Source organism: Perognathus longimembris, chromosome 7, assembly GCF_023159225.1.
Source record: "Perognathus longimembris pacificus isolate PPM17 chromosome 7, ASM2315922v1, whole genome shotgun sequence".
NCBI classification, from domain to species: domain Eukaryota; kingdom Metazoa; phylum Chordata; class Mammalia; order Rodentia; family Heteromyidae; genus Perognathus; species Perognathus longimembris.
Genome location: NC_063167.1, coordinates 10,309,996 through 10,337,021, shown reverse-complemented (window position 1 = coordinate 10,337,021; position 27,026 = coordinate 10,309,996). Strand labels below are relative to the sequence as shown.

At 61.6% G+C, this 27,026-nt stretch overlaps 1 protein-coding gene and 1 long non-coding RNA gene across 2 annotated transcripts; one reads left to right on the top strand and one right to left on the bottom strand.

The window, feature by feature from the left end:
* Positions 1 to 305: 305 nt before the first annotated feature.
* LOC125354643 lies at positions 306 to 10,790 on the bottom strand. Its single transcript, XR_007211519.1, has 3 exons — positions 10,642 to 10,790; positions 8,921 to 8,923; positions 306 to 316 (listed from the first exon to the last, which is right to left on the bottom strand). It is a non-coding gene; the product is annotated as an uncharacterized LOC125354643 (long non-coding RNA).
* On the top strand, positions 6,580 to 24,708 carry Rcc2 (regulator of chromosome condensation 2). The gene is made up of 13 exons (XM_048350346.1): positions 6,580 to 6,754; positions 7,718 to 8,010; positions 12,245 to 12,338; positions 15,177 to 15,320; positions 17,122 to 17,253; positions 17,458 to 17,546; positions 18,481 to 18,595; positions 20,617 to 20,783; positions 21,364 to 21,544; positions 21,730 to 21,835; positions 22,277 to 22,349; positions 23,162 to 23,239; positions 23,461 to 24,708. The coding sequence occupies exons 2-13, from the start codon at positions 7,726 to 7,728 to the stop codon at positions 23,563 to 23,565; spliced, it is 1,569 nt and encodes a 522-aa protein (XP_048206303.1). The 5' UTR covers positions 6,580 to 6,754; positions 7,718 to 7,725; the 3' UTR covers positions 23,566 to 24,708.
* Positions 24,709 to 27,026: the final 2,318 nt, after the last annotated feature.

Genomic DNA, 27,026 nt, shown 5'->3' with positions numbered 1-27,026 from the left:
GATTTTTCTTCTGTCTTTGAACCATGATTCTCAGATCTCAGCCCCCTGAGTAGCTAGGATTAACAGTGTGAGCTACCAAGCCTGGCTTTTCTTTTTTTTTCTTTTTTTAGGGGTGTGGTGTTGGTAATGCTGGACACAGAACCCAAGACACCCCACATGTTAGATAAGGGCTCTACGGCTGAGATGTCCAAGCTTTTTTTCCTGTGTGCCTATGGCAAGAGCTCAGTACAAGCCAGTTGTGGGCTTTGTTGAGGAGAACCCCTTGGCTTCCTCGGCCTGGCCCTGTCCATTTAGTGGCCGAGAGCCGGGCTACCTGCTCGGGATCTGGCATCGTGGGGACTCCCCGTGGGATGGGGTTCTTCATTGTCCAGAAGATTATATAGGTTAGCATGGCATAACACAGCCTGCAAATGGCAGGCTCCCGGCCACCAGAGCCACCTGATACAGTGAACAGGCTGCATTCCTAGCTCCATCGCCCTGTCTTTCAGGCAAACAGCCCCCTTCTCTGCTAGGTCCAAAGCCTTGGTGTTTCTTATCACTCAGATTCTCATGGAGTGGTGAAGCCAGCCTTGAACACAAAGAGGTTCGGTGACAGGACCCAGGCCCGGAGAGTTCAAGCCCTGCAACCAACAACAACATCAACTACAACGGCAAACAGTTCTCCTGGATGTCGGGTCTCAGCCCCAAGTCAGACTTGGGTGTGAATTATGCACAACTGACGCTGGGTGAACTTTCTGTCAGATCTGAAATCTGTCTGTGCTTTGGTCTCTCGCTCTGGTCTCCAAGCTACATCCATGCTGCGCTGCAGGACGTGGCTTCCCTCTGGAGCACCCTCCAAAGGGCCTGGTGAGCGGTTGATTACAGACCAATTTTACAAATTGTGGTTCTATCAGAGGCGGGCAACACAGCATGCATGCAGATCCTACAGCCCACTTAGACTGAGGAGCAAAAGCGGTTACAAAGTAACCCACAGACCTTGATGAAATTGATTTCGATCCTGTTTTTCCTTGGCCTGAAAAATTAGATTTAGAGAGAGAGAGAGAGAGAGAGAGAGAGAGAGAGAGAGAGAGAGAGAGAGAGAGAGAGAGAGAGAGAGAGAGAGAGAGAGAGAGAGAGAGATTCCAAATTCCTTCTGGCCAGGCCCCAGAGGGTCTGAATAGTGAAGGGTGTCCTTTGCAGGAGCCTGGGTCCCTTATTCCCAGGAGATAAAATGGCACAGCAGCTGCCAGGCAGGGGAAAGAGATTCAGTGAATTCCTATGACTTTCTTCCTAGTTTTGTTTTTTTCTGGTGCTGGTCCTGGGCTTGAACTCAGGGCCTGGGAGCTATCCCTTAGCTTTTTCTCACAAGGCTAGTGCTCTATGAGCCACATCTCCACTTCTGACTTTCTGGTGGTTAATTAACAATAAGAGTCTCAGACTTTCCTGTCCTGGTTGTCTTCACACCATGATCTTCAGATCTCAGCCTCCCAAGTTGCTAGGGTGATAGGTGTGACATCTCCACTGTCTGTGGGCCTGCTCGTCACTCCTGCACCCTCCCTGTACTCCCTCCCCGTGAACTGGATGGCGATCAGCGTCTGTGGACACAGCTGTGCACAGGGGAAGCCTGAGGAAATCCATGACCTGCACACGTCCAATGCTTTCAGACGCACGAAAACCACTGGGAGCTTGCTAATAAAGAAGCTGTTTCTGGGCCCAGAGAATGTAACTCTGTGTGCTTAGCATGCTCCAGTCCCTGGATGGGATCTCTAGCACTGAAAATTTAAATGAAAAAAAGAAAAGGAAAAGCAGGTCCCAGGACCACACCTAGGTTTCCTGACTGGGCTCGAGAGGCCTGGATTCTTCCTGGCTGTCCTGCCCAGCCGGCTGTGTGTCCCTAGGAAGTTTCAACACATCTCTCCGCTCTGAAAACCCTTCTGGATTTGTGTTGTTGGTGGTGGTGGTTGTTTGAACTCAGGGCTTGGGTACTGTCCCCGCCGAGCCTCTTTGTGCTCAAAGCTAGTGTGTTCTACCACTTGAGCCACACCATCACTTCCAGTTTTTGAGTGGTTAATTGGAGATAAGAGTTTCACAGGGACTTTTCTGCCTGGGCTGGCTTTGAACCAAGATCCTCAGATCTCAGCCTCCTGAGTAGCTAGGATTATGGATGTGAGCCACCAGTGCCTAGTCCACTGGATATTTGAATGTGTGTATGTGTGTGTGTGTGTGTGTGTGTGTGTGTTGGCACTGGGGCTTGAACTCAGGGCCTCATGCTCTTGATTAACTTTTTCTACATCAGCCACAGCTCTACTTTTGTCTCTTTGGTGGCAAGTTGGAGGCAAGCATCTCAGGGACTTTTCCTGCTTGGGCTGGTTTCCAACCATGATCCTCAAAGCTCAGCCTCCTGAGTAGCTAGAATTACAGAAATGAGCCACCAGCACCTGGCTTCCTCTGGATATGATTTAGGTCCACATCAGGTGTTGCTTACTAGCTGCCATGGGTGCGAACTCTACAAGCAAAGGCAAACGCTTCACACTGAGCCCACAGGGGCTCCTAGGCTGGGGGCTTAAGGTCTGGCTATACTTGGATCCTAAAATTTTGTGGTTCCCTGGCAAAAATAGTACAATGGAATCTTTGTCATCCAGAAAACATCTCTCCAAACATTCAGCCAGGAATCCTCAGTGCCCACGGACCAGAGAGCCAGGAATCAGTAAGTCCAGAAGGAGCTCCAGGGGAAATGTAGGCCAAACTCGCCCCTGCGTGTTACACACAGGGTAAGCAGAGCTTTGCGGCTGCAGAGCCAGGGGCAGGTTCTGTAGTTCTGCAGTCCGGTGCAAATAAATGCCAGCCACAGCACTAGAAATATGCGATTAATAAACCTTAGACAATAGCCACATTGGAAAAACACCAGCAAAAAGAAACGGGTGAAACGAATGTAGTACTATTTTAATCCGAGATATACCATCACCATGTCAACACGGAATCAACTAATAGTTGTTTTTTCAGTATCTATCAATCATCTATCTTTTTTTTGGGGGGGGGAGGGGGCAGGACTTGAGCTGGAACCCAGGGCTTCATGCATGCCAGGTAAACACTACAGCCCTGAGCTACATCCCCAGCTCCCTTTATTTATTTATTTGAGATAGGGTTTCAGACCAGCCTCAAACCCCCAGTCCTCCTGCTTCAGCCTCTCAAGTGCCAGGATTACACGAGTACATTGCCACCACGGTTTCCTGGTACAGGGGCACCCTTTTTTGTTGCCAGTGATTTTGGGGATCTCTTGCTTTTGTCTGGGTTGGCCTGGACTATAATTATTTTTTGCCCAAGGCTAGCACTCTGCCACCTGCGCCTCAGCTCTATTTCCGGCTTTAAGGAACTTTCTTGGAGATACGAGTCTCCTGGGATCAAATCTTAGCACCTCCTGAGTAGCCAGGATGGCAGGTATGAGCCACCAATGCCAGCCTTTGAAAGCCAGTGTGAGCCAAGCGTGATGGTATTGTAATCTCTTGTAATCTCTTCCCTGGGAAGGCTGAGGCAGGGATTGGGATTTAAGGGCAGACTAGGCTACATAGTGAGACCTTGCTTCAAAAAAGCAAAACAAGGGGCTGGGAATGTGTCTTAGCGGTAGAGTGCCTGCCCAGCATGCATGAAGCCCTGGGTTCCATTCCTCAGTACCACATAAACAGAAAAGAAGTGGCGCTGTGGCTCAAGTGGCAGAACACTAGCTCTGAGCAAAAGGAAGCCACAGACAGTGCTCAGGTCCTGAGTTCAAGCCCCAGGACTGGCAACAAACAAACCAACAAGCCAGGTGCTGGTGACTCATGTCTGTAATCCTGCTACTCAGGAGGCTGAGATCTGAGGATCTCAATTCAAAGCCAGCTGAGGTGGGAAGGTCCACGAGATACTTATCTCCAATTAGCCACCAGAAAACCAGAAGTGGCTGTGGCTCAAGTGGTAGGGCGCTAGCCTTCAGCTGAAGAGCTGAGGGACAGCACTCAGGCCCCACGTTCAAGCCCCATGACCAACCTGAAGGAAGGAAGGAAGAAAGAAGAACAAACAGAAAGGTAGGGAGGAGGAAGAGAGAGAGGGAGAGAAAGAAAAAGAGAAAGAAGTGTGTTTCAAACCTGACAGCACACTGGACACAGTTCAAGTGCTCAGTTGCTATCAGGAAGGCCTCAGAGGTGGAACTGTGTCCAGCCGCACCTTTACTGGAGTGTCAGAACTGGATTTCCACTTGTGTCTACCATCACTTCCATGATTGGTGGCTTCATATGATAGAAAGGAAGTAGAACGTTAGTTTGTTAGCCTCCTGGTTGCAGGTGAGGCTTGAATGAGACCACGCTTCCAAAGCTTTCACTGCACACCAGAGGAGGCCAAATAGCCAGGGCCGGCTGGCAGGAGGAACCCACGTGTAGACACGTGCTGTGGATGGGGCTCAACACCAGGCCAGGACTGGAGGGATCTCATCTCCTCTCCCCCCTCTCCAGGATCTGTGCCAATCCAACCCATCCCGAGAGCAGTGGCTAGAGGAGAAAGCCCAGGAAAATTCCAAGCCCATTAAAAAAAGTGGTTATTGTTATTATAAAGGTGATGTTTAGAGGGGTTCGTTATATAAGTCAGGCAAAGAGTACATTTCTTTTTGGACAGTGTCTCCCTTTCCCATGCTCTCTCCCTACCATCCCCTCCCCACAAGCCTCCCCCAGCTAGCCTGACCGGTGCTTGGTGTTCTGTGGCCTTGGTTCCCTGAAGAACCGCAGAACACACCTTGCCGATGACACCTGCAGCCCATCACGCTCAGCCGGGGTTGTCATTCCCGAGGACAGCCCTGCCTGAAACTGAGACACGTTGTGGCAGAAATCCCGTTTGTCGCCCAGCAAGTAGGGCTAGTAGATGGGTGTACCCCCCAAAGCGCCTTTCTCCTCCAGCAACATCCTCAAGAAAAACCAGTTTGGGAGCACCACACCTCGGGGGTCAGATGATGCAATGTGGTACTGGCGTCTTATTGTGTCAGTGTTTCTGACGCATGGGTCTGCAGGCTGGCAACGGGCACAGAATGGGCCCCAGAAACAACCAGAGAGTGGCTGGCAGCAAATGTTCAGGAGCATGGGAATGCTAGTCATTGGCTAGGGGAGGAAGAACCACCGGGCAGCCGCCTCCAGGGCTGGCTAGCACCAACACGCTCCTTCCTGAAGCAGACTGGAGGGTGCCATCCCCGGGAATTCTCTCCTGGTTGGTTCTCCTGTTTTACTTCAAAGCGCCTAGGTTTAATCTCTTGAATCCCCCCCCCCCTTTTTTTTTGTTTTTGTAATGCAAGGCCTATTAAGAAATGGTTCTCAAAGGGTGCTTCTAGTCTGTCTTGACCTTTTGGGAAATCTCTGAAATATACCTGTTGATTACTCATTTTCAGGGTTCTTTTACATAAAGTGTTCTTGGCTCCTGACTTACACAGACTTTTGACTTTGATGAAGTACTTTGGTTTGGGACCTCTTGGACTCTCTGCCTCCTTTTTTCTTTTCCTTCCTTCCCCTCTCTCTCTTTCTGTGGCAGTACCGAGACTTGAACTCAGGGCCTGGGTGCTGTCCCTTAGCTTTTTTGTTGCTGTTTTTGCAGAACGATGTCAGTTCTCCTTCCAGCTTTTTGTTGGCTAACATAAGCCTCTCCATGGACGTCCCTACCTGGGCTGGCTTCGAACCGGTATACGCAGAGATCCTCAGGAGCTACAGCCTAGCCCTTTAATCTCACCTCAGGCCTGCAGAAGACGTTTCTTCCCAGGACCCAGGGACCCTGGATTAGACTCTCTCCTCACCCCTACTCGGTAGGGGTGGGTCCTGACCCCTCCTTGGCGGGGCTGACCTTCGCCTCAAGGCCTTCCCCATCCGGCACAGCTCACACATGCCCGCCCTGGAACGTTCCCTCGTGGTATTTATTACTTTGTAACACTGGCCATACTTGCAACTATTTGTTTAATCTGGCTCTCTCATTACTTTGCTTTCCACTCGGGGGGGGAGGGAGAAAGCTGTCCCCTCGGCTGGCACGTACCAGGGGCTCGGCCAACGTGTCCAGAACCTGGACGGTTCCCGTTACACTCGCTGGGATGGCCCCGAGACGAGTGGCTCACTGGGTGGCTCCGTGGGCGGGTGCAGCCGTGCCGCGCGCGGCAAGTCCTCCTCCACGCCGCGTCCGTCCCCGCTCCCGCGGCCAGGGAGGCCCCGTCCGCCCCGCGCTGGCCGCCCGCTCGCTGCGGGAGCGAGGCGACGCCGCCAGCCAGTGTCCTCAGGTGACCTGTCTAGACGTGTGCCCAGGAAAACACGGCCGCGGCGCTCTCCCCCGGGCCCCCGGAGACGTCTCGGATGGACGCGTCGCAGCGGGCCCCGGGCACGCTCCCGGGGCGTGCGGGAGGCGGCGGGGCGCGGGGGCCCGGGGGCGCGGCGGCGGCGGCGGCGCGTGGCGTCCGGGGCGCGCGCGCTCCGGCGGGGCCGGCGGGCGGGCGGGGCGGGGCGGGGCGGGAGGCGGGAGGCGGGCGGGCGCGGGTCCGCCGGCCGGCAGGGGGCGCGCGCGCCCCGGGCCCCGCGCCGCCCGCCCGGCCGCGCGCTCGCTTGCCGCCCGGCAGCACATGTGTTTCTGTTTTGTGTTGTAGCATTTGTTCTGGAAGCTCGTATTTACATTTTAAGTGTTTCTGGCGAGTGGGCTGGAGCCCTCGTCTGGGCCGGAAAGAGAAAGGAGCCCTGCGGCCCGACCTCCGGCTCCTCCGCGCCTCCCCGCTCCGCACCCCCACCAGGTAGGGGACCCCGCACGCCGCGGCCGGCAGTTTGCGGGGTCTGGGAAAGTTTTTTTTTTTCCTCCCCCACCTTTCTTTCTAAGGAGAAAAGGTGAGGGAGGGGGAGGGAAAAAAAAAACACACCCCAGGGAAGGGGGGGGCTGGGGGACTGAATGAATAAGAAGGGGAAGGAAGGCGGATCCACGTGGTTTAATCGGAGACAGACAGAGATCCCATTGTTCAAAATCAATAAAAAAAAAAAAAAAAAACGAAGCCGACGCGGCGGGCGCGCGGGGCCGCGGCGGGCGCCCGGGGAGGGGGGCCCCGAGAAAGTTCCATTTTCCGTGCTTGGACGAGCAGGTGTTCGGGGGCCGGGGGTGACTTTATTCGGGGATCTCCCCCCCCCACCACCCGAGGGGCTCATCCGATTGGAGCCCCGGGGAGACCGGGACAGCCGGGCCGGGAGGGAGGGGGGGGGGTCCCGCATTGCCCTGCACGGAGCGGCTCGGGGCGGGGGGCGCGGGGCACAAAAGCAGCAGGTGGGGGCGCGCGGGGCGGGGGGCGCCCCTTGGCCGCCCGGTGCCGGGGGCGTCTTTGAAAGTGTCCCGCAGCCCTCCGGGATTCAGATCGGGGCTCCTTCTCCCTCCCCTGCACTTTTGCGGGGCCCGGCTGCAACCGCGGCGCTTTGTGCGCCCGGCTAAGTTGGGGATGGGCCGGGGTCGCCGGCCGCGCCGCGCCGCTCTCCCCCGCCCCCCCCCCCCCCCCCGCTCCCGAGCCCGGCGCCTGGGGCTTCCCGGGAGGCGCGGGGCCGGGCCGGGAGGGGCGCGATTTCCTCCCGGGCTCGCCCCCTCCGCCCACCCGCGGCCGGCGCTGCGGGGCGGGCAGGGGAGGAAGTGGAGGCCGGTGGCGCGTCTCCTCCCCTCCCCCCCCCCCCGCGCAGTTTATAACCCGTCCATTGTGCGCGCTGCCCCGTGTCTCCTCCAGCCGTGACCATGCCCAGGAAGAAGGCGGCGGCGGCGGCCTGGGAGGAGCCGAGCTCCGGCAACGGCACGGCCCGCGCGGGGCCCAGGAAGCGCGGCGGCCCGGCGGGCAGGAAGCGCGAGCGGCCCGAGCGCTGCAGTAGCAGCAGCGGCGGCGGCAGCAGCGGCGATGAGGACGGCCTGGAGCTCGACGGGGCCCCCGGCGGCGGCAAGCGCGCGGCCCGGCCGGCGGCGGCGGGCAAGGCGGGCGGCGCGGCGGTGATCATCACCGAGCCGGAGCACACCAAGGAGCGCGTCGTGAGTGGGCCCGGGCGGGCGGGCGGGCGCAGGCCGCGGCTGAATCACCGCCGCCTCCGCGCGCGCGGAGCAGGGGAAGGAGGGAGCTAGGGGGGCGGCGGGCGCCGGTGGACCCCGGGCGGCGCGGGCCGTTGGCCGTTGGGGCGCGCGGCCCGGGCCCGCGGGGGAGGGGCGGCCGCCCGCCGCCGCCGCCGCCGCCTCGCGGGGGTCACGCCCCGCCCCCGGCGCCGCTCCCTCGCCCCTCCCCCGCCCGGGAGCGGGGACTTGGGGGAACTTCGCTCGGGCCGGGGCCGCGCGCCGGGGTCCGGCGGCGCCGGGGAGCCCCGCGCACGGGCCGCCCCGCGGTGGTCGGCACTCGCCGCCGGGCCCGGGAGCGCCGGGGAGGGGGTGGCTGGCGCCCGGCGGGGAGCGGCGGCTCACGCCGGGGCTTTGAGGTTCCCGCCGCCGCGGCTCCGGCGCCCCGGGGGGGCGGGGCTTGCGGGCCCCCGCGCAGGCGCCGTGCGCCGCCCGCGCGCCGGGAAGGCGGGGGCCGCCGGCGGGGGCCAGGGCGCATGCTCGGACGCGGCCCCCACCCCCCCCCTCCCCGGTCCGGGCAGCCCCTGCGGAGGGGTGCTGGGCTTTGTCTGGCGTCCGTGGCGGCGCGGCGCGCGGGGTGCCCGCCGGGGCGGGGCGGGGCAGGGCTTGGTGCGGGGTACCTCCCGCCGCACGCCGGGGCTCCGGTGACTCGAGTGGCCGCGGAGGTCGAGGCCCACTTGGCTTCAAAGCCTGCGGAGCCCCGCGGCCGCGGGGTCGGAGACCATCCCCAGCAGAACTTTACTGCAGATTTGGCGTGGGATATCGGTGGGGGTGGGGGGCGAGCTTCTCAGGCTTCCAGCACATTCTCTGACAGCCCCCAGCGAAGAGATGGAACTTCCTCTTGGGATTTAGAGCTAGACTTGGGGGCGGGCGGGTTTTTTTTTTTTTCCGGTGAGGGCGTGCTCCAGGAGCAGATAGGGGGTGATGGGGCCCGCAGGGTCTCCCGCTGCTGCCTGGGCAGCGCCCCTGGGGTTGGGAGCCGTGCTCTGCCTGGATGGGTCATCGGCCGAGTGAACGCCTTGCCTAGGGGGTAGAGAAGCTCGGTAGATCCCGGAAGGATGGTTTACTCCTTAAGGACATTGCAAACCGGGAGGGCCGGTGCCGAGAGCCCTTGCCAGGCCGTGGTGCAGACCAGTGTTGAGAACGGGAGCCCAGGACCTGTCCTCTGACAGATCTAATTTGCATTGTCTGTCAGACATTCCCCCCCCCCCCCCCCAAGCTAGAACAGAAGTGAAGTAGTTAGGCCTCCTGTGTTCTGCCTGCCTTTGCAAAGGCAAGGCATGGCTGAATAGCGGAGCCCCGGGCTGCTTGGCTCCAGTTCTGATGTCAGGAAATGAAGTCTCCCATGCTGAGAGTCACCCAGAAGGTGGCTGCGGGGGACTGTTGGAGAGGCCCCTGCCCCGCAGGTGGCTGGGTCTTAGGGGAGAGCTCATCTCTGAGTAGACTGCAGCCCACTGGAGCTCACCCTTGGTTTATGTCTGTCTGTCTGCGTGGAAGCAGAAGCAAGCTAATGAATGAGTTTTGGTTTTCTCGAGGCAGAGGCTTGCTCTGTAGTCTAGGCTGGCCTCAAAACTCCGGATTCTCATTCTGATTTCCCAGTGTTGGAATGACAGGCGTGAACCATTACACCTGGCCTAGAACTGGAATTTCGTAGTCTTCTGTTCTGCGCTTTCTCACCTCAGGGCTCCTGAGTAGACCCTCGGGCCTTAGAGCCTTTGGTGCACCATCCTAGGGTTGCAAGTCTAGGTGACGGTGGGAGTTCCGAGGTGATGCTTTTTCCTGTCCCCCGCAGGACCCATTATGTTCAGCCCTGGTGGGTGGGGGGGGACTGGACCTTGCTGCTCATTCATTTCCCCGCTGGCAGGCCTAGGTGGTGGGCAGTATACTTCTTGTTCTGCTCGATGTCCCTGAACCCAGGACCTGGTACCCTGCGTCGACAGCTCCTCTAGAAGGAGCGTTTGCAAGCCCCTACAGTGCAGTTGCTAGAGGATGGCCTTGTGAGATCCTGTGCTCCTGCCTTCTCTCACCTGGAGGCCACAGGTGGTGGGGTGGGGGCGATGAGCTCAGGTTGCTGAGGGGCAGAGCAGCGTGCGAGAGGTGGTCCCTTGGTCCAGCTTCAGTCGTGGAGCTGAGCATCGAGTGTGGCGTGTCTGGTGGGCACTTTGGCCTCCGGGGGCTGACGCTGCTTTGATTGCCATGGACCTCAGCCTGGGCAAGCCCCATCGGGCACACCGTCTTGGCTGAGTCCCTGGAGGGCAGCAGCACGGGTGTCCAGGTCTGAGAACGTGTTCCAGTCTGGGGTCGTGAAGGTTTTGTGGAGCCTGAGACAAACCTGTCTGATCTGAGAGGACCACCAGATCCACAGAGCAGAGGGCCAGACTTGCAGTGTGGGAGTGATTCGTGTTAGGGACCTGCTTGCTGGTGGTCTTTGAGGCTCTGGGAGCCCCTGACTCCTGAATGCCTGTGAGGGGACAGGTCAGCCAGCTCTCCCGCTGTTCACCTGGGCCCAGGTCATGGGGACAGGAGCCATGTGGGGGGGGGGGGCGGGGGACGGACCAAGTTCCGCCTTTGAACCATCTCCTGGCCCATCCGTGGAGGAGGCTGGGTAAAGGAGCACTGAACAGCCTCTGGCTTCCTGCGGATTTACTTTGGTGTTGAGATTGGTCCCGAGGCCTGGCATGCTCTGAGCCACCGCCACCTCCTGACCTTTAGTTAGGTCTTCATCCCGCATGAGGTGGAAGAAGCATTAAGTTGTGGAGGGGTGAAGGTGAGGGTGCGTGGCAGACGCTGGCATCGGAGCCGGGATGTGACGCACGGCCACACCCCCTCCAGTGTGCGGGGATGCGGGGCTGGGCCCTTGGTGGAGGCAGCCACCGGGAAAAGGTGGGGTTTCTGCATCCGTGCTTAGCTGGCTTGAAGACTTCACAAGCCTTGAAACCCTCTCCTGCTGTAAGTGCCGATCTGATGGGACTGAGCCCCCGGGGTCCCGGGCGACCCCATCATCGTTGCCCTTCTAATGACGAGCATTGATAGCGAGGCTTTGAACCTCTGGCTTCCTGGCGTGAGCGTCATTCTGGTTCAGTCTTCGTCCCTGGGGCTTAGCAAACCCTTCCCCTGTCCCTGCTGCCCCGAAGGTGAGAGCTCAGCCGTCGAGGCCAGGGAGGCCGGGGAGACAGGGCCTGGCCTTCCCTGGGGACCCTGACAGCCTCATGGGCTGAGCCACACCTGCTGCCGAGCAAAATGGGGAGACAGCAGGGGAAGGTAGGCTCCCCTTCCTGTAACCTGAGGCTGGGCGTGGCGGGGAGGGGAGGGGGCACCCTGCTCTGCAGAAGGGCAGCTCTGAATAATTCAGCACGCCAAGGCGGCGACGGCGTGCTGGGCTGGCACAGTCAGTTCCCCCCCCACACCCCCCGAATGGCCCTGTGGCTTGGTGGCCCTCCTCCTGCCACGTGGATGGGGCCAGGTGGGATGGGCACACGGCAGAGATAGAACGTGGCCCTGGGGGGCCCTGGGGGGTCCTGGCATGGCGCCCAGAACCCAGGGCCTTGTGCGTGCCGAGCAAGTGACATTGCAGAGAGAAGGGGGAGTGCCGAGCAGAGCCTGCAGTCGGGTCGGACGGTGGCCTTCCAAAATGCCACCGACATTGGGGGTGGGGGTCAGCGACCTTGGGCACAGCAGCGCGGGGGGAGGGGGGCGAGTGTTAGTGTCCTGGTTGGAAATGGACCGCGTCCCCTGCCCTTCCCCTAGAGAAGCTGGTCCTCCGCTCTGCCCCTGCCACCTCCCCGGGGAAAGGCCTGGTGTGCAGGTGCGGGCGTGGCCCGCGGTCCTGCCTTGGGAAGTGGAGACGGTCCCGGGTGGGCCGGGTTGGCTGCCTGGCGTGGGCCGTGCAGTGGCGACAGTGCTCCAGTGGGGTCACCGTTCACGGTGTGAGTGTTCCCGTTCATCCCAGTGCGGCACGCCCCTGGGAAGCGCCAGCAGCGAAGCCAGGCTCGGACCCAGGCCGTCGGGAGGCGGGGGGCTGGGGGGGGGGCGGAATAGGGGCCGGAAGCCAGCCTGGGGCTACACGGGAGACCCTGTCTCAAAAATGAAACATTTCTTTCTGTTGCTCCCTGGAAAGCTGGCAACGTCTTAAACTAATTCTTCCCCTCTCTCCCTGTAGAAACTCGAAGGGTCTAAGTGCAAAGGGCAGCTGCTGATTTTTGGGGCGACCAACTGGGACTTGATCGGTCGGAAGGAAGTGCCTAAACAGCAAGGTATGCGGGGCGGGCTCTGGCGCAGTGTGCTTGGGTGTTGCTCGTGTCTTGCCCGGTGCAGCCTGGCACCCGTCCGATAGGCGCGCTCGGTGTGCCCAGGCGCGTGGCCGCGGGAGTGACTTGTGCCGTGTGCACGGCCATCAAGATGACACCACGGAGACAGGCCCAGACACCTCTCCCCTGCCGTCACCACTTACTCCGCGCTGGGGCCGGGCCTGGGTTCTGAGGGCTTGGGTGCTGCACCGGCGGCGGCACCGGACCCGAGTCCGTCTCGGTGCAGGAGCCACACCAAGAGAAGACCAGTGCGGTGGGGGGCGCTGGCTGAGTGGGCCAGGCCCCCATGCAGACCCCATCTCTTTCCTGAGGCCCACGCCCCTCCAGCCGAAGACGGGCGGGCTGCCACGCTTTATGGCTTCTCGATTTTCACCTGGAGCGATGCCCAAAGTGCCTTCTAGTACCGCTTTATGGGGAGCAAATATTTGCACACTGCCGCACCCCTCTGCCTAGACACACCACCGGAGGTCTTGAGTCTGTGCAGGACTTGATCTCCGGAAGCTTCCGTGGTGCCAAATGCCCCCCTTCGGCACGGCAGCTGCATCCCAGGGGCTGCTCCTGTCTGCCAGCACAACCCCGTGCTGGGGGCACCCACAGTTAGATGTGCGCAGGGCAGAGCCGCAGTGGGGCCCCTGCGGTCCAGTCACCGAGGACCCACAAGGTCCGGTAGCTGGGTGGTGGGTAGAGGAGACTTAAATTCTGCCCTGCTTGGTCTTGCCTTGGAAGTGTCCCTCCACCCCAGCTCCCCTTCCTGAAGTTTCTCCCTGTGCAGGGGACATGTATGATTTCACTGTCACCAGACAGAGCTTGGGTACACACACCTTCCCTCCCTCCTCCTGGTGCCCGTCCCCAGCAGCCTGTTGTACTCTTCTGACATTGTTTAGGTTGGTTTTTTTTTTTTTTTTTTTTTTTTGGCCAGTCCTGGGCCTTGGACTCAGGGCCTGAGCACTGTCCCTGGCTTCTTCCCGCTCAAGGCTAGCACTCTGCCACTTGAGCCACAGCGCCGCTTCTGGCCGTTTTCTGTATATGTGGTGCTGGGGAATCGAACCTAGGGCCTTGTGTATACGAGGCAGGCACTCTTGCCACTAGGCTATATCCCCAGCCCTGTTTAGGTTGGTTTTGATTTTGGTTTTTCTGCCAGAACTGGAGCTTGACCTCGGAGACTTAAAGCCCTTACTCTTAGATTTTTATTCATGGCTGGAGCTCTGCTACTTGAAAGAACCATACCTCCATTTCTTTTTTTTTTTTTTGGCCAGTCCTGGGCCTTGGACTCAGGGCCTGAGCACCATCCCTGGCTTCTTCCTGCTCAAGGCCAGCACTCTGCCACCTGAGCCACAGTGCCTCTTCTGGCCGTTTTCCATATATGTGGTGCTGGGGAATCGAACCGAGAGCTTCATGTGTAGGAGGCAAGCGCTCTTGCCACTAGGCCATATTCCCAGCCCCCATATCTCCATTTCTGACTTCCTGCTGGTTATTTGGAGATAAGAATCTTAGAAGGCAGGCACCAGTGGCTCACGCCTGTAGTCCTAGCAACTCAGGAGGCTGAGATCTGCAGATTGCAGTTAAAAGCCAGCCCAGGCAGGAAAGTCTGAAACTGCTATCTCCAGTTAACCATCAGAAAACCAGAAGTGGCTCAAGTGGTAGATAGAATACTAGCCTTGAGTTGAAAGCTCAGGGACAGAACCCAAGCCCAGAGTTCAAGTCTCACAACTGACTCCCCCCCCCCCCCCAAAAAAAAAAATCTTACAGATGGACTTCCTGCCAAAGCTGACTTCAAATCATGATCCTCAGATCTCAGCCTCCTGAGTAGTTAGGATCACAGGTGTGAACCACCAGGGTCCAGTGTGTATGTGTGTGTGTGTGTTTGTGGCCACAGTTGGCTATTAACTTGGTTCCTCAGGAGAGACCTGGCTGTGTTGACGAGTTGAGTCCTGTGCCAGCCCCTCGACAAGGCAGCTCCGTGCACCCACAAGCAGGCCGCGGCTCCCGCCCTGCCCCAGCCGGGTTACGGGCAGCGGGCAGCAGGGCGTCCTCTCCGGGCTCCACCGCGCCTTATATGGGGCCGTTGGAGCAGTCATGCCGTTCCTGATGGCAGGCCTCTGTTTCCTCAGTGACCCAGATACTGCTGTAGCATTCTCCTCATCTGAGTAGCAGGCCCACCGGCTCTTTCTCGGGGTGCTGCACCTCCCACCTCCTAGGAGAGGCAGGGCACAGACTTCCATGATGCCCTGCTGGGTGGGCCCTGTAGCCAGGTGGCGCCCCCTACAGGGCACAGTGGGCGTGACCAGCACCTCGCAGGTGACAGATGGAGAACACCAGCTCCTGCATCCGTTCCTACGGGAGCCGCGGTGGCCGCCACCGTGTAGAAAGGCTCTGCCGGCCCATTCTGGGACGCGGAGCCGGACAAAGCGGGGCGAGGTGGGGCTGTGGAGGGAGCCCGCGGCTGCTGGCAGATCTGAGCTCGCGGCGGGCCAGGCACCTGCGAGTCCTCGGACACTGGGCAGTGGCCAGCCTGAAGTTGCTCAGGGACAGCTGGTCTGAGGGGTGGGGAGGACCTCTGGGTGCAGAGGAGGCCCGAGGTGGAGGCGGGAGTGCCGTGGGGGATCACGGAGAGCGGGGCTGGCAGCAGGCCGGGGCCTGGGCTTGGGCCGCGCACTTGGTGCACACCCCGCGGGCCTGCGGGTCCGTGACCCTCAGCACAGAGAGGCGACGGTACTGTGTCCTCCCCCGGGGGAAACGGCCCGATGACCCATGGCGTGTGTGTCCCTCTTCTTACTCCTGCAGCTGCCTACCGCAACCTGGGTCAGAACCTGTGGGGGCCCCACAGGTATGGGTGCCTGTCGGGGGTCCGCGTGCGGACCGTGGTCTCGGGCTCCTGCGCGGCCCACAGCCTCCTCATCACCACGGAAGGGAAGCTGTGGAGTTGGGGTAAGTGTGGGTGCGGTGCGGAGCGTGCCCCTGTGTGTCACCGTGTGTCCCCTTTCCTTCTGCCGGCCCCCCCCCCCAAGCCTGGGGTCTGTTTCCCAGGCGCTCTCTGCCCCCTGGGAGCTGGGGGTGGCTCCTGTCCTCGCCTCTCCTGTGTCTCCCGCTCCTCCTCCTCCACCTTGGTCCCCCCTCCAGCCGGGTATGTGGGTGCTTGCCCGCGGGGCCGGGGCGCTGGCCCTCAGGAGTGTTTTCCTCGAGGAGTGTTTTCCTGCCACTTGGGTAGTTTGAGATACAAGAGTTCCATGCATTTCCTGCCCAGGCTGGCTTCAAACCCGGATCCTCCGATCTCAGCCTCGCGTGGCGAGGGTGACGGGTGAATGGCACTCAGCCATTCACTTTCAGTCCCCATGACTCTGTTTTTATTTCTGTCTCTTGGAGCCTTTTTTTTTTTTTTTTTGGTGACTACATGAGCTGTTGTACCAAAGTCCAAATATATTAACATCTGTTGTCTTTTCTGCACTCCGCTAATTTTGTGGTTCTGTTTTTAACAACAACAAATCGCCCAAACTAACAAGTTATGTGTGGCCCAAATTTATATCCTTTGTGGACTGCTGCTGACAGGCGGCACTCCCCCCCCCCCCCCCCCCCCGTGGTTTTCTTGCGCTTACCTTTGGGTGCGCTCCCTCCCCCGTCTCCCTCCTGCTCGGAGCTGGACTGTTCCCCTGCGCGTGTGAGGGCTCCCAACTGCAAACAGCCTCTGCTCCGCTCTCCGCGGAGCCGCGCACCCCCGAGGCCCTGCCTCCGTTCTGTGGCCCGTGACCCGGCGTGCCGTGGGACCAGGTGTGTCTCGTGGCCCCCCTCCCCCCCGTGGGGCTGCGGAGTAGCCCTGAGCGCGAGCGAGGTGGACGCCACGCTTGGGCCCTGCACTGCACCCCCCGTTGCTGAGCCAACAGGACACCCGGCACGAGTCCCGCATGCTGTGCCTGCCCCAGAACGTGGGCGGCCGGGGGTCCTGGAGCTGACCCTCCTGTGTCAGTTGAGGCACTGGGGCTCAGCCTGGCGACTCTTCTCCAGGTTCCTCCGTGGTGTGTGTGGGGGGGGGAGTGAGCGACCCCCTCTCCTCAAAGCACAGTGGGGCTCTGAGAGACCCTCACGGGGACCCTCCAGCGCGGGTTACACCCCCCCTCCCCCCCCCCCGTGTTCTCGGGGCCTGCGTTGGGTCCAGACCCTTGCAGCCCAGACAGTGTCTGCCGTGAGCGGAACTCGGTTTCCCCGGAGGCCCTGGCACCGATCGCCCAGGTCTTGGCACAGCCTGGTCCCCTGGGTCCACCCTTGTGCCTCTGTGGGCACGGGGTGCGGCCGCGGCTCAGCTCAGGGCTGGGGACATCCAGGCTGGGTCACGGGGCTGGGTCGAGTCAGCAGTTGGGGGTGGCAGATACGGAAGGCCGGGTGGACGCTCAGTGGTCCGTGGTGCGTGATCAGGCGGCCGCTGTCACCGCCTGGAAGGGAGGGGCTGAAGGCCGGGAGGGGCTGGCAGGCACAGGAGCAGGTGCCAGCCGCCCGGGGTGCCTCTTAGGTTTCCAGTTTTAGCCCTGGTTGGGGGTGCTCTTGGATTCCCACCACTGCTGAGGAAGCCCGGAGAGGTACAGCGGCTGGCTGGACCTGGCCGGTGGTGTTGCCGGCCTGGGGGCACTGGCGTGGGCCACCCCCTTAGCTCTGCTCCTGACTCCGCCCACCACCTTAGCCCCGCCCCCTTTCCGCTGCCCCCTGCACCGCCACCGCTCAGCCCCCCTATGGCTTGCAGGTCGCAATGAGAAGGGGCAGCTGGGCCACGGCGACACCAAGAGGGTGGAAGCCCCCAGACTCATCGAGGCCCTCAGCCACGAGGTGATTGTGCTGGCGGCATGTGGGCGCAACCACACCCTGGCATTGACCGGTAAGGAGGTGGCTGCTCCCAGCCGTCAGGGGTCAGGGTGCCCGGGAAGCCTGGTGGCTTTTTGGGGGTGGTGAGGGACTCTTGAAGAAGGCTCCCCAGGGGCCTTGAATGGCCACCAGTCCCCCAACCACATCTCCCGCTCTTCCTGCAGTTGTGGTGCCGCAGCGTTCCATTCCCTCCTGTGACACTTTCCTCTCCTTCCAGAAACGGGCTCCGTGTTCGCCTTTGGGGAGAACAAGATGGGGCAGCTGGGCCTCGGCAACCAGACAGACGCGGTCCCCAGTCCTGCGCAGGTAACGGCGCCGTCCATGCTGCGGTCACTGGGGACGGAGAAGTGCGTGCAGTCCCAGTCCTAGTCCAAAGAGGGCGTGTGTATATAACTTTTGTTCTGCTCACGCCCGGTGTACACGGCCCCCTGCCATGGAACACAAACGAGGCATCTCTGGGTCACAAGTCCCAGAAACTAGTGATTAGTTGGAAGGGGTGTGTGGGGGGTGTCCCTGGTGGTGAACTCCTGCTGAGCGGCAGGAAGCCAAGTGCCCGGCTGCTGGCCTAGGCAGGGCCGGGGCCTGGGGTTTCCCTCAGAGCTTGGAAGGCGGGCCCCGGCTCAGCGACCATGTGCTGTAAGACAGGAAAGGCCGCTCCTCTGCCTGGATCGTCCAGCTCACTCCAATTACCCGCCGTCCCTTCCCCCCATCCTGTCCTGTCCTGTCCTGTCATCCAGCAGTTCTGTCCCTTTCTCCTCCCGTCCCCTGGGGGCTCTTCCAGGTCTTTCCCGGTTTCTGCATCCGTTGCCGCCTTCCCTCTCCCAGCTTCCCCATTTTGAACCCTTCTGTTTTATTCCCCGTTCACACTATCAGTTAAGGCCCCGTGCCAAGTGGCTGTCGTTGCATAAAAGCAGTGCCTTGTCCCAGCTGCTGGGCAGGGCCCACCACACGGGGGCCGTGCTAGAGCGAGTGTCCCTTCCACCCCGTGTTCCAGCTGTGGACGCCGGGATGTGCCGGGCCTGCTGGTGGGTTCCTTGGGGCCCAGAGCCCCCCAGGGCAGGTGCTGCTTCTCTCAGACCTCCCCTCTGCCTGGGAGGGTCTCTGAGCTTGGTGCTGTCTGCGTCCGTAAATTCTCTTGTGTAACCTCGTAATTGCCGCACGCATGCCGTCACTCGGGGGTGGGGAGATTCTTACCCGTCTCTCAAAGAACGTCTGAAACCCGGCTGTCTCTTCTTTTCAGATAATGTACAACGGCCAGCCAATTACCAAGATGGCCTGTGGGGCTGAATTCAGTATGATAATGGACTGCAAAGGAAATCTCTATTCCTTCGGGTGCCCTGAGTTCGGCCAGCTGGGTATGGAAACGCCTTTAACGGCTCTGTAACCCCAACTGTCTGTTGAGCAGTGTCAGGCTGCACACGTGTGTTAGGAGCGCGGGTAATGGATCTCGGATAATGGCCTTTGTCCATTAGTGGGTCTCACGGTTAGCGGAGCGGCAGAGCAGCGTGTCCTCACCAGCCGGGCTCAGCGCGCTACCCGGGAGAGAGGGCTGGAGTCTGACAAAAGAGTCCTTTCTCCTGTTTGGAAATGCATTTATGTAAGGATTTCAGAGAGAGGAAAAAGGAAAATAGCATCACCACCCTCACCCAGATTCAGCCGTGCAAATTTGCCTTTATTGACAGTGAGAAAGCACGGCAGGATGAGGGCTCTGAAAACCCTGGCCAGGGCCCATCGTTGAGACCCCGCAGGGGCCGAGGGTGTCACAGGAAAGGGGGGTCCCCTCCCTCCCCGACCGGGGTGGACGCCCCAGAGTGGAAAAGAGGAACTCAGCCATCAGTTCTCAGAGAGGGGAATCACCTCCCCATCCAAACTTGAAAGGCCTCCATTTTCTCTCCCTCTGACACGGGGACCAGTTCCCTGTGCCGTGCGTGAGCAGGAGGTGAGACGTGGGCGCCCCCTGCTGGCTCCTCCGCCGTTCGCTCGGCCCCCAGGATCTGGGTTGCTGGGTCCCTGCGTCATTAGAAGTGCGCAGATGGCGAAGTATAAATAGAAGGCCGAGCAACGCACCGGCCTTAGACTTCAGGAACAGTGACTTAGACTAAATATACCTCAAGTCAGAATTGAATAAGCAAGAGCAATGCCTTACGCACAGCCGTGCTGGATGTGGGGAGCGGCGGCCCTGTGGGCCCTCAGGGGTTTCCATGGCCACGGCCCCCCCCCCCCCCCCGTGGTACTCGGGACCCCATCCCAGGCCCGCGGCCTGCTGTGCCCGCGGCTCCCGTTGCCATCGGCCACACCGGCAGCTTGCTTAGCAAGCACATGCTGCGACAGGAAGGGGGCTCCCGGCTGGCAGGGCGCTGCCGCCCCGCAGAGCCCATCCTGGGTCTGCCAATCACCAGCCGAGCCCCACACACAGCTCTGCCCAAGTTACATCTTGTAGGCTTGCTCGGGAAGCTGGCTCAGATTCATCAATGGAATCTTGCGCTTCACTTGGAGCTTGCTTAAAAACAGGCTTCCGGCTGGGTGCCGGTGGCTCCTGCTGTAATCCTAGCCACTCGGGGTGGCGGGGGGGGGGGGCTTGAGATCCCCCGGTGAGAGGTGAGAAGCAGCCTGGGTCCAAGAGACTCCATCCCCCAAGACAACCAGAAGAGGCCTAGGCTGGCTGGCTAGGGGTGTGGCTCAGGTGGTAGAGCGCCATCCGAGCAGGCTGGCTGAGTAAGCATGGATCTCCATCCAGTGCTGGCAAAATGACGAAAGGACAGGTTTCCAACCCTGTGAGCTCCCAGTAGGTCCCTAGAAGGACCCCGGTGGTGGCTTTTTGTCCTCCAGAGGAGCCGGAGGAATCGCTGCCCCATACTCTGGGAACAGCTGTCAAGGAGACGGGAGGGAAGTTGAACGCAGACTGACCGCGTCTCCTGCCTTCAGGGGACGGAGGCTCAGCCGTCTGCTCACCCGCCGTCCCCTGTTCCACCTTGTCGACGGGAGAGGAGCTTAACATGCCCCGTCATACCTATTCCTGTAGCGTGTAGCGTACGCGTCCCGAAGCGCGCGCCATTCCCTCCTAGCCCTGGAAAAAGATGGGGGCAGCGCAGCCCCCTGACTTGTAAAGGGCGGGTGGGCAGCCCTGGGAAGAGAGCATGCGTGGTGCCGCGTGAGCCACTCCCGAGATGCCACAGCCAAGCCCGGAACCCCACGGTGGTCTGTGTGTGCACACGAGGAGCGTGCCCACGCCTGGGGAGGGCTCCGCGTGCGGGCAGGTGTGCAGGCGGGCTTGGGCCCGAGCTGGCGCGGTGGCCCCGGCGGGCACGTGGCGTGGGCACAACGGGCACGGTGCCCCGGTGCCCAGGCTGCAGTTGGCGCCTGCTCCGCACTGCAGGACACAACTCGGACGGGAAGTTCATCGCCCGGGCGCAGCGGATAGAGTACGACTGCGAGCTGGTGCCCCGGCGGGTGGCCATCTTCATCGAGAAGACGAAGGACGGGCAGATCCTGCCCGTCCCCAACGTGGTGGTGCGGGACGTGGCCTGCGGCGCCAACCACACGGTAAGGCTCCCCCTCCCTCGCCTGTGCCGCGGCAGCCGTTCCCCCCCCCCCCCCCGCCCGCCTGAGCTTGGTGCCACCCTGCTGGGCTCGGCCAGGGTCCCTGGGGTGATGTCCCCTCTGTGACATTCCAGGCGCCCCCAGGCAGGGGCAGTTTCCCACCTCGTCTGATGTCTGATAACAGGGTGATGGACGGTGTCTGTCCTGCACTCGTCCTTGGGGTGGCTTCCTTCAGGGTCCTGGGGGGGGGGGGGGGGCTGCGGTCTCTCACGCCTCTGCTGGAGCAGAGATGGGCGGGCCAGGCCTTCAGGCCAGCAGCTCGGCCTCTTCTCTCCGAGGTGAGGCCCAGTGCGCGGGGCCAGGAGCTCGCTTCCTGCCAGTCCAGGGCCGGGAAGACCACCGGCTCCTCTGGGGTCCCGTGTCCTTTTGGTTTGTTGTCTGCAGTGCCCCGGGCTGCAGCCCGGCCTCCGTTCTCACCTGCTACAGACGGAACACCAAAGCTGCCCAGGCAGGCAGGGGCAGGACGGCAGGCGGGGCCTGGAGGCCAGCGTGGGACACCAGCCGTCTCCGTCTCTCCCCACAGCTGGTTCTGGACTCGCAGAAGCGCGTCTTCTCCTGGGGCTTCGGTGGCTATGGCCGGCTGGGCCACGCGGAGCAGAAGGACGAGATGGTGCCTCGCCTGGTGAAGCTGTTTGACTTCCCCGGGAGGGGGGCGTGCCAGATCTACGCCGGCTACACCTGCTCATTTGCCGTCAGCGAAGTGGGTCAGTGCCCCGTGTGCAGAGCCCCCACGCGGCCTTGCGCGGACCTCTGCGCGTGGGGGCCGCCTGGCCGCCGTCCTGTCCCGAGACCGACCCCGGGCTCGCCATCCCGTGTCCTTCCACACCGCCCCCCGCCTCCGCCTCCAGGGCGCTGAGACTGAGGCCCGGGCTGTGCTTGTGTCCTCCAGGCGGGCTGTTTTTCTGGGGGGCCACCAACACCTCCCGGGAGTCCACCATGTACCCGAAAGCAGTGCAGGACCTCTGTGGCTGGCGGATCCGGAGCCTGGCCTGTGGGTAGGTGGCATGGCCCCCCCTCCCTCCTTCCCTCCCCCCTCCGCACTCTCCTGGGGCACCAGGACCAGCCCAGGGGTGTTCTGGGACGGGGGACGGGGGGGTATGGTGGTAGGAGCTGCTCCCTGGTCAGCATCTGCTGGGGCAGGAGCGTGGTCATCTGGTGTTGGTCGTCTGGTGGCTGTGGGGGGGCGGTTTCAGGGTGTCTCTACTCTGTGGCCCCCTCCCTTCCTGTCAGACCCCCCACCCCATAACCTTGCTGCAGGGGGCCTTGGTCTGGCGGTCTCGGGGGCCCCGTCCCCCGTGGGGACTGCGCTGTAGGGAGGAGCATGTTAACCCCGCGTTCTCCGGGGAGGGGGAGAGGTGATGCCCTCTCGGTCTGGGGGGGGGGGGCGTGTGTGTGTGCAGCCAGGGCAGGGGGGTGACGTCCTCGGCCCGTTGCAGGAAAAGCAGCATCATCGTGGCAGCGGACGAGAGCACCATCAGCTGGGGCCCATCGCCGACCTTCGGGGAACTGGTGAGCCCGAGCCCTCGGGGCGGTGGCTGGACCGGGCCCTGGCCTCTGAAACCCAGTGGAAGGAACGGGGTGGTTGGTGGGCGCCACTCGGTGGGCCTGGAGCCCCCTTAGGCCCCGCGGCCGCTGCTGCCGAAGGCATCCTGGCTTTCTGTGCCGTCCACTCTGCCGTGCCAGTGACTTCCCAGCCCGGCCTTCCGTTATGTAATCTCACAGTTAGAACCAGTGGGCCTCGTGGCTCAAACCAAACCTGCTTGTCCCCATCCCCGCCTCCATCTTTGTCCCCCCCCCCTCCTGCTCCTGCTGGAGGGTTGATGGACGGGTGCTTCCCGCTCCGAGGGGGTGGGGGCCGGTGGTCCTCGCGGTCCTTCCGGCTGCCCCGAGCGCACGGCGGGCGGGCGGGCGTCGCTAGTCCCTCGTGAGGCAGCTGAGTTGGAAACCCTGAAAACAAAGGACAGGAGGAACGGAGCCTCGTTTCTCCGGCCTGCGGAGGGTGCGTGGACTTGAGGTGCAGTCTCCCCTGTAACAGATGCGAGTTTTGAGGCCGGAGGGACGCGCCGGGGCTTTTGGGGAGGCGTCTAGACGTAGAGGCCCGGGTGCGGGCCGCCGACGCCCTTGGGGGCACACGGGCCCTGTGGCCCCTGGCTGCTTCTCCCTGCGGGCAGCTGACTGCCCGGAAGGTTTGGTCCCACAGACCCCGGAGTCCTGGGGCGGAGAGCCGGCGTGTGGGGGGGGGGGTGCCCTGCCCCGGGGGACACCTGTGGACTTCCATGTTGGCCCCTGGTTTTGTGAGCCCCTCCCGCTTGCCTCGCCAGGGCTACGGGGACCATAAGCCCAAGTCTTCCACGGCAGCCCAGGAGGTGAAGACGCTGGACGGCATCTTCTCCGAGCAGGTGACTGTCGGGGAGCCGCCTGCTGGCAGGCGCCCGCCGCGGCCATTGGACGGGACAGGGAGGCCCCGAGGAGTGGGGGCGGGGGAGGGGCTTCTCTGCCCGGCGGGTCTGGGCAGGATGGACCCCCCGGTGGGCCGAGTGGGTCCCCGTGTCCGGCTGGGGACCCCGCGTGCCCGCTGCGCGCTCTGTGATGCGACGTGTCCCCCCCCCCCCCCCCACAGGTGGCCATGGGCTACTCACACTCCTTGGTGATCGCGCGGGACGAGAGCGAGGCGGAGAAGGAGAAGCTCAAGCGGCTGCCGGAGTACAACCCGCGCACGCTCTGAGCGCCCCCTGGCGGCCGCCCACTCCAAGTGCACTGGGACCGCAAGTCCAGCCGCCTTCAGGAAGCAGACGTTGACCGAAGGTGCATTTTGTCGACCCCCCCCCCCAGGTTCCGTTTTCTACGTGATTCAACGTCAACTACCTTTTTCTGTATGCTTTCCAAAGTGGTTCCCCCCCACCCCTCAATGTTTAATTAAAATATTTGCTCATAGTTGACTTACCATTCCTACACGAGGCAGAGCCTTTGAGCAGTTGAGGTTTTTTAAGTGGTATTTCTTTTCTCCCTCACCTGAATCTGCTCGGCTCCGCCTCCCATTCCAGCTGTAAGTAGCATTGTGATCTGAGGGGGCCGCGCAGGGCAGGAGATGCCAGCCCTGGTGGCCAGTCCCCCCCCCCCCCCCACGCCGCCTGCGTGCCGTGCAAGTGTCGGGTCTCCTGCCCGCCCTCCCTCCGCCCGGCCCGGCCGGGTCTCTGACCTCCTCCCCTGCCTGCCTGTGCACCTCTGGCTCAAAGTCAGCCCCGCCTGTCCCCCCTGGCGGGGGCTCTGAGGTCCATGTGTTGTGGCCAGTTGTATCAATCAGCTGTAAGATAAAGTCCAGATGAGAATCAGGTGATTGGGGGGGGGGCAACGATGGGAAACATTTGTATCTGGGAAGGGGGTGCTGGGTTTATGGATCTCTTGTCAAGCCCCTGCCTGGCCACCAGCGGGAGAGTCCCTTAGGGATTGACCGGGCAGCGGTCTCCAGTGCAGCCCGCCCTGCCCTCGGTTTGCTTGACTGTGGTTCCAGGTGGTGGGGTTCCCGAGATGTCCCCCCTCCCCGCCTTGCAACTGAGATGCTGCCCACACCCCCGGCAGGTGTCCTGCCCGAGCCTGCCCCCGACCGTGCGGCGGGAGTGACAGAGGTGCCTTCCCCAGAACCCGGGCGGGGCGGCGGCGTGGGCTGGGCTCTCGGCGTCCAGGGGTCTGGGTGCTTTAAGTAGATGTTTAGTTCCGTGGTGCTTCTGGGGCCGGGGGAGCCAGGGCCTTAGCGAGAGACGGGGGTGGGGGGGGTGACGGGAAAGGGACATACTGGCTTTCAGCATTTGTGTTCGCTTTGCTGTTGTTTCCATTTGTCATTGTCTCCAAGTTAAAATGCCAAAAATGATCTGTCTGGTTGTTTGCTTCCCCCCCCCCCCCCCCCCCGCCCTTCACGCCTAGCGGCTTCCGTCCTGACGGTCCCCCGCCAGCCCCGCGGCCTCCCATCTCGAGGAGGTGGTGTGAGGCCCGCGTTCGCGCCCGTCCCCCGCCCCGCAAGGCCGCAGCACGGGGCGTGGGCCTCCGCAGCGCAGCTTCTGTGAAACTGACCTGCTCTGTCCAGGCTGCCCCGCTCGAGCCTCCACGCAGGACCAGGGCCCTCCCTGTGCCGCTCCGGGCACCCCGAGAATCACGGCGAGGGCTCAGGAGCTGCCCTGGGCTGCGGGGGTTCGGATCTGGGGGGCACAAATCCAGCAGTCACTGGCCGGCCCCGGGTCCTGCCCCTGTACCCCTCCTCTAGGCATAGCGGTGTCACGCGACTTCCACACATGGAGAAAAAAGAAAACGCTTGAGTAGCAGTTGGGGTGTCCTGCACCCACTGGGAATATGCTTGGCTCTGCCCTCTGGGTGAGGAAGGAGGTTCGAGGAGGAGCTTAGGGTGACGGAAGGAAAAGGGTGCTGGGATTTGGTTGAAGGTGCCTGGTTTAGTGTTGTTAATTGTCTTATTTTTTTTTATATATATATTTCTTGGAGTAAACATTTTAAATAAACTGCATCATTGTTTGGGCTTCGGTGTTTCTTTTTCAGTTGGAAGAAAAAAAATGGAGTCTGTATATGGCATCCTCGTTTCAATCCACCCCACCTGTGTACCCCGTAACACCTGGCACCCACAAGAGGGTGTGCTGGGAGAAAGCCCTCGCAGAGCTTTGGCTCCCAACTTTGCCCCTTTAGAGTCCATGGCCTGAGGGGGGTGGGGGGCAGGGCCGGTGCCTTGATGTCCCCTTGAGATGGGCTGCCCACACTCCTGGATTCAAGAGGGTTGGTGCCATCTGCCCCCGTTGGCCAGAGGCCTCGTGTGGCTGGGCAGCGTGAGGGAGGCCTTGCTGCCACTGCCTTTGTCCTGGGCACACGGTGGGGTGGGTGCGGTTCATGGAAGCCCCGGGCCCCCTGGAGGTGGGCCGCTGAGCGTGTTACATCGCTGGTGTGAGCTTGACTTTTTAAAAACAGTGCTGGGTGTGTGCCTAGGGCACACACTTACATTCTAGCCACTCAGGAGGCCGATCCCTGAGGATTGAGGTTCAAAGCCAGCTTGGGCGGGAAAGTCTGAGACCCCCAGTTAACCACCAGAAAACCGGAAGTGGTGGCTCAAGTGATAGAGTGCTAGCCTGAGCTAAAGAGCTCAGAGACGGCGCCCAAGCCCAGGGTTCAAGCCCCACAAGGGACAAAAAAATTAGAAAACTGGGGCTGGGGATATAGCCTAGCGGCAAGAGTGCCTGCCTCGGATACACGAGGCCCTAGGTTCGATTCCCCAGCACCACATATACAGAAAACGGCCAGAAGCGGCGCTGTGCCTCAAGTGGCAGAGTGCTAGCCTTGAGCAGGAAGAAGCCAGGGACAGTGCTCAGGCCCTGAGTCCAAGGCCCAGGACTGGCAAAAAAAAAAAAATAGAAAACTAACAGTGCTGGGTCTTACGCATGCTAGTGGCTGATGACAGTCGCCCCGCCCAGCCCACGTGATGCCATAAGCCAGCAGTGGTTAAGATGTCCCCCCAAACTCTGGCAGAGGCCCCCATCCCAGGCTGCAGCGGCAGTGTGGCCAGCTGCCCACCAGGGGGCGCCAAGCGACCAGGCTGGTGCCCGGAGCTAAGCCCTAGCCAGCTTGGAAAAGGAAATGCAAGTGGCCTGTGCTTGGGATCCGTTGGGGGGACCGCAGGGCCCTCGGGCCTCCACTTCCCGTTCGCCACATCAGCAGTCCTGAGGTGGGGCCGTTATTGCCCTCATTCAGAGACTGGGGCAGTGGGGGCCAGAACTGGCCCTGGCTGCCGTGAGGGCGGGAGAAGGCCATGGAGTCTGGGGCTCCTGCTGAAAAGCCCCAGCCACCCCTGGCTCCCCTCTGGAGTCCCCGGGCAGCCTGCAGGGAGCCTGTGCAGGCCTGGCCCCCTCCCTGCAGGTCTGTGGAGACCCCGAGCCCCTCCCTCTGCCTTCGGGAGCTGCCCTCCCCGGGCCTGGTCCAGCGTGGCTGACAGAGCCGGCCAGTGCCTCTGCCAGCAGCAGCCCCTCTGGGCCCAGGAGAGTTGAGGGGCTGGCCAGCCGCAGTCCTGCCTGGTCCCAGGCCAGGTCAAACTGTCCGCCCGCCCCCACGTGGGGACCGTGAGGACCTGAGGATGGCCACACAGGGCCCTCGGGAGCCAGCTGCCAGTGGGCGGGATAGGGGGTGTCCACGTGGCAC

Bases quoted from the DNA above. Each gene is read 5' to 3' on its own strand.
- Rcc2 (XM_048350346.1), top strand. From the start codon at position 7,726: ATGCCCAGGAAGAAGGCGGCGGCGGCGGCCTGGGAGGAGCCGAGCTCC. The intron at 8,011-12,244 runs GTGAGTGGGCCC...CTCTCCCTGTAG, and splicing joins AGCACACCAAGGAGCGCGTC to AAACTCGAAGGGTCTAAGTG. The intron at 21,545-21,729 runs GTCAGTGCCCCG...TGTGTCCTCCAG, and splicing joins ATTTGCCGTCAGCGAAGTGG to GCGGGCTGTTTTTCTGGGGG.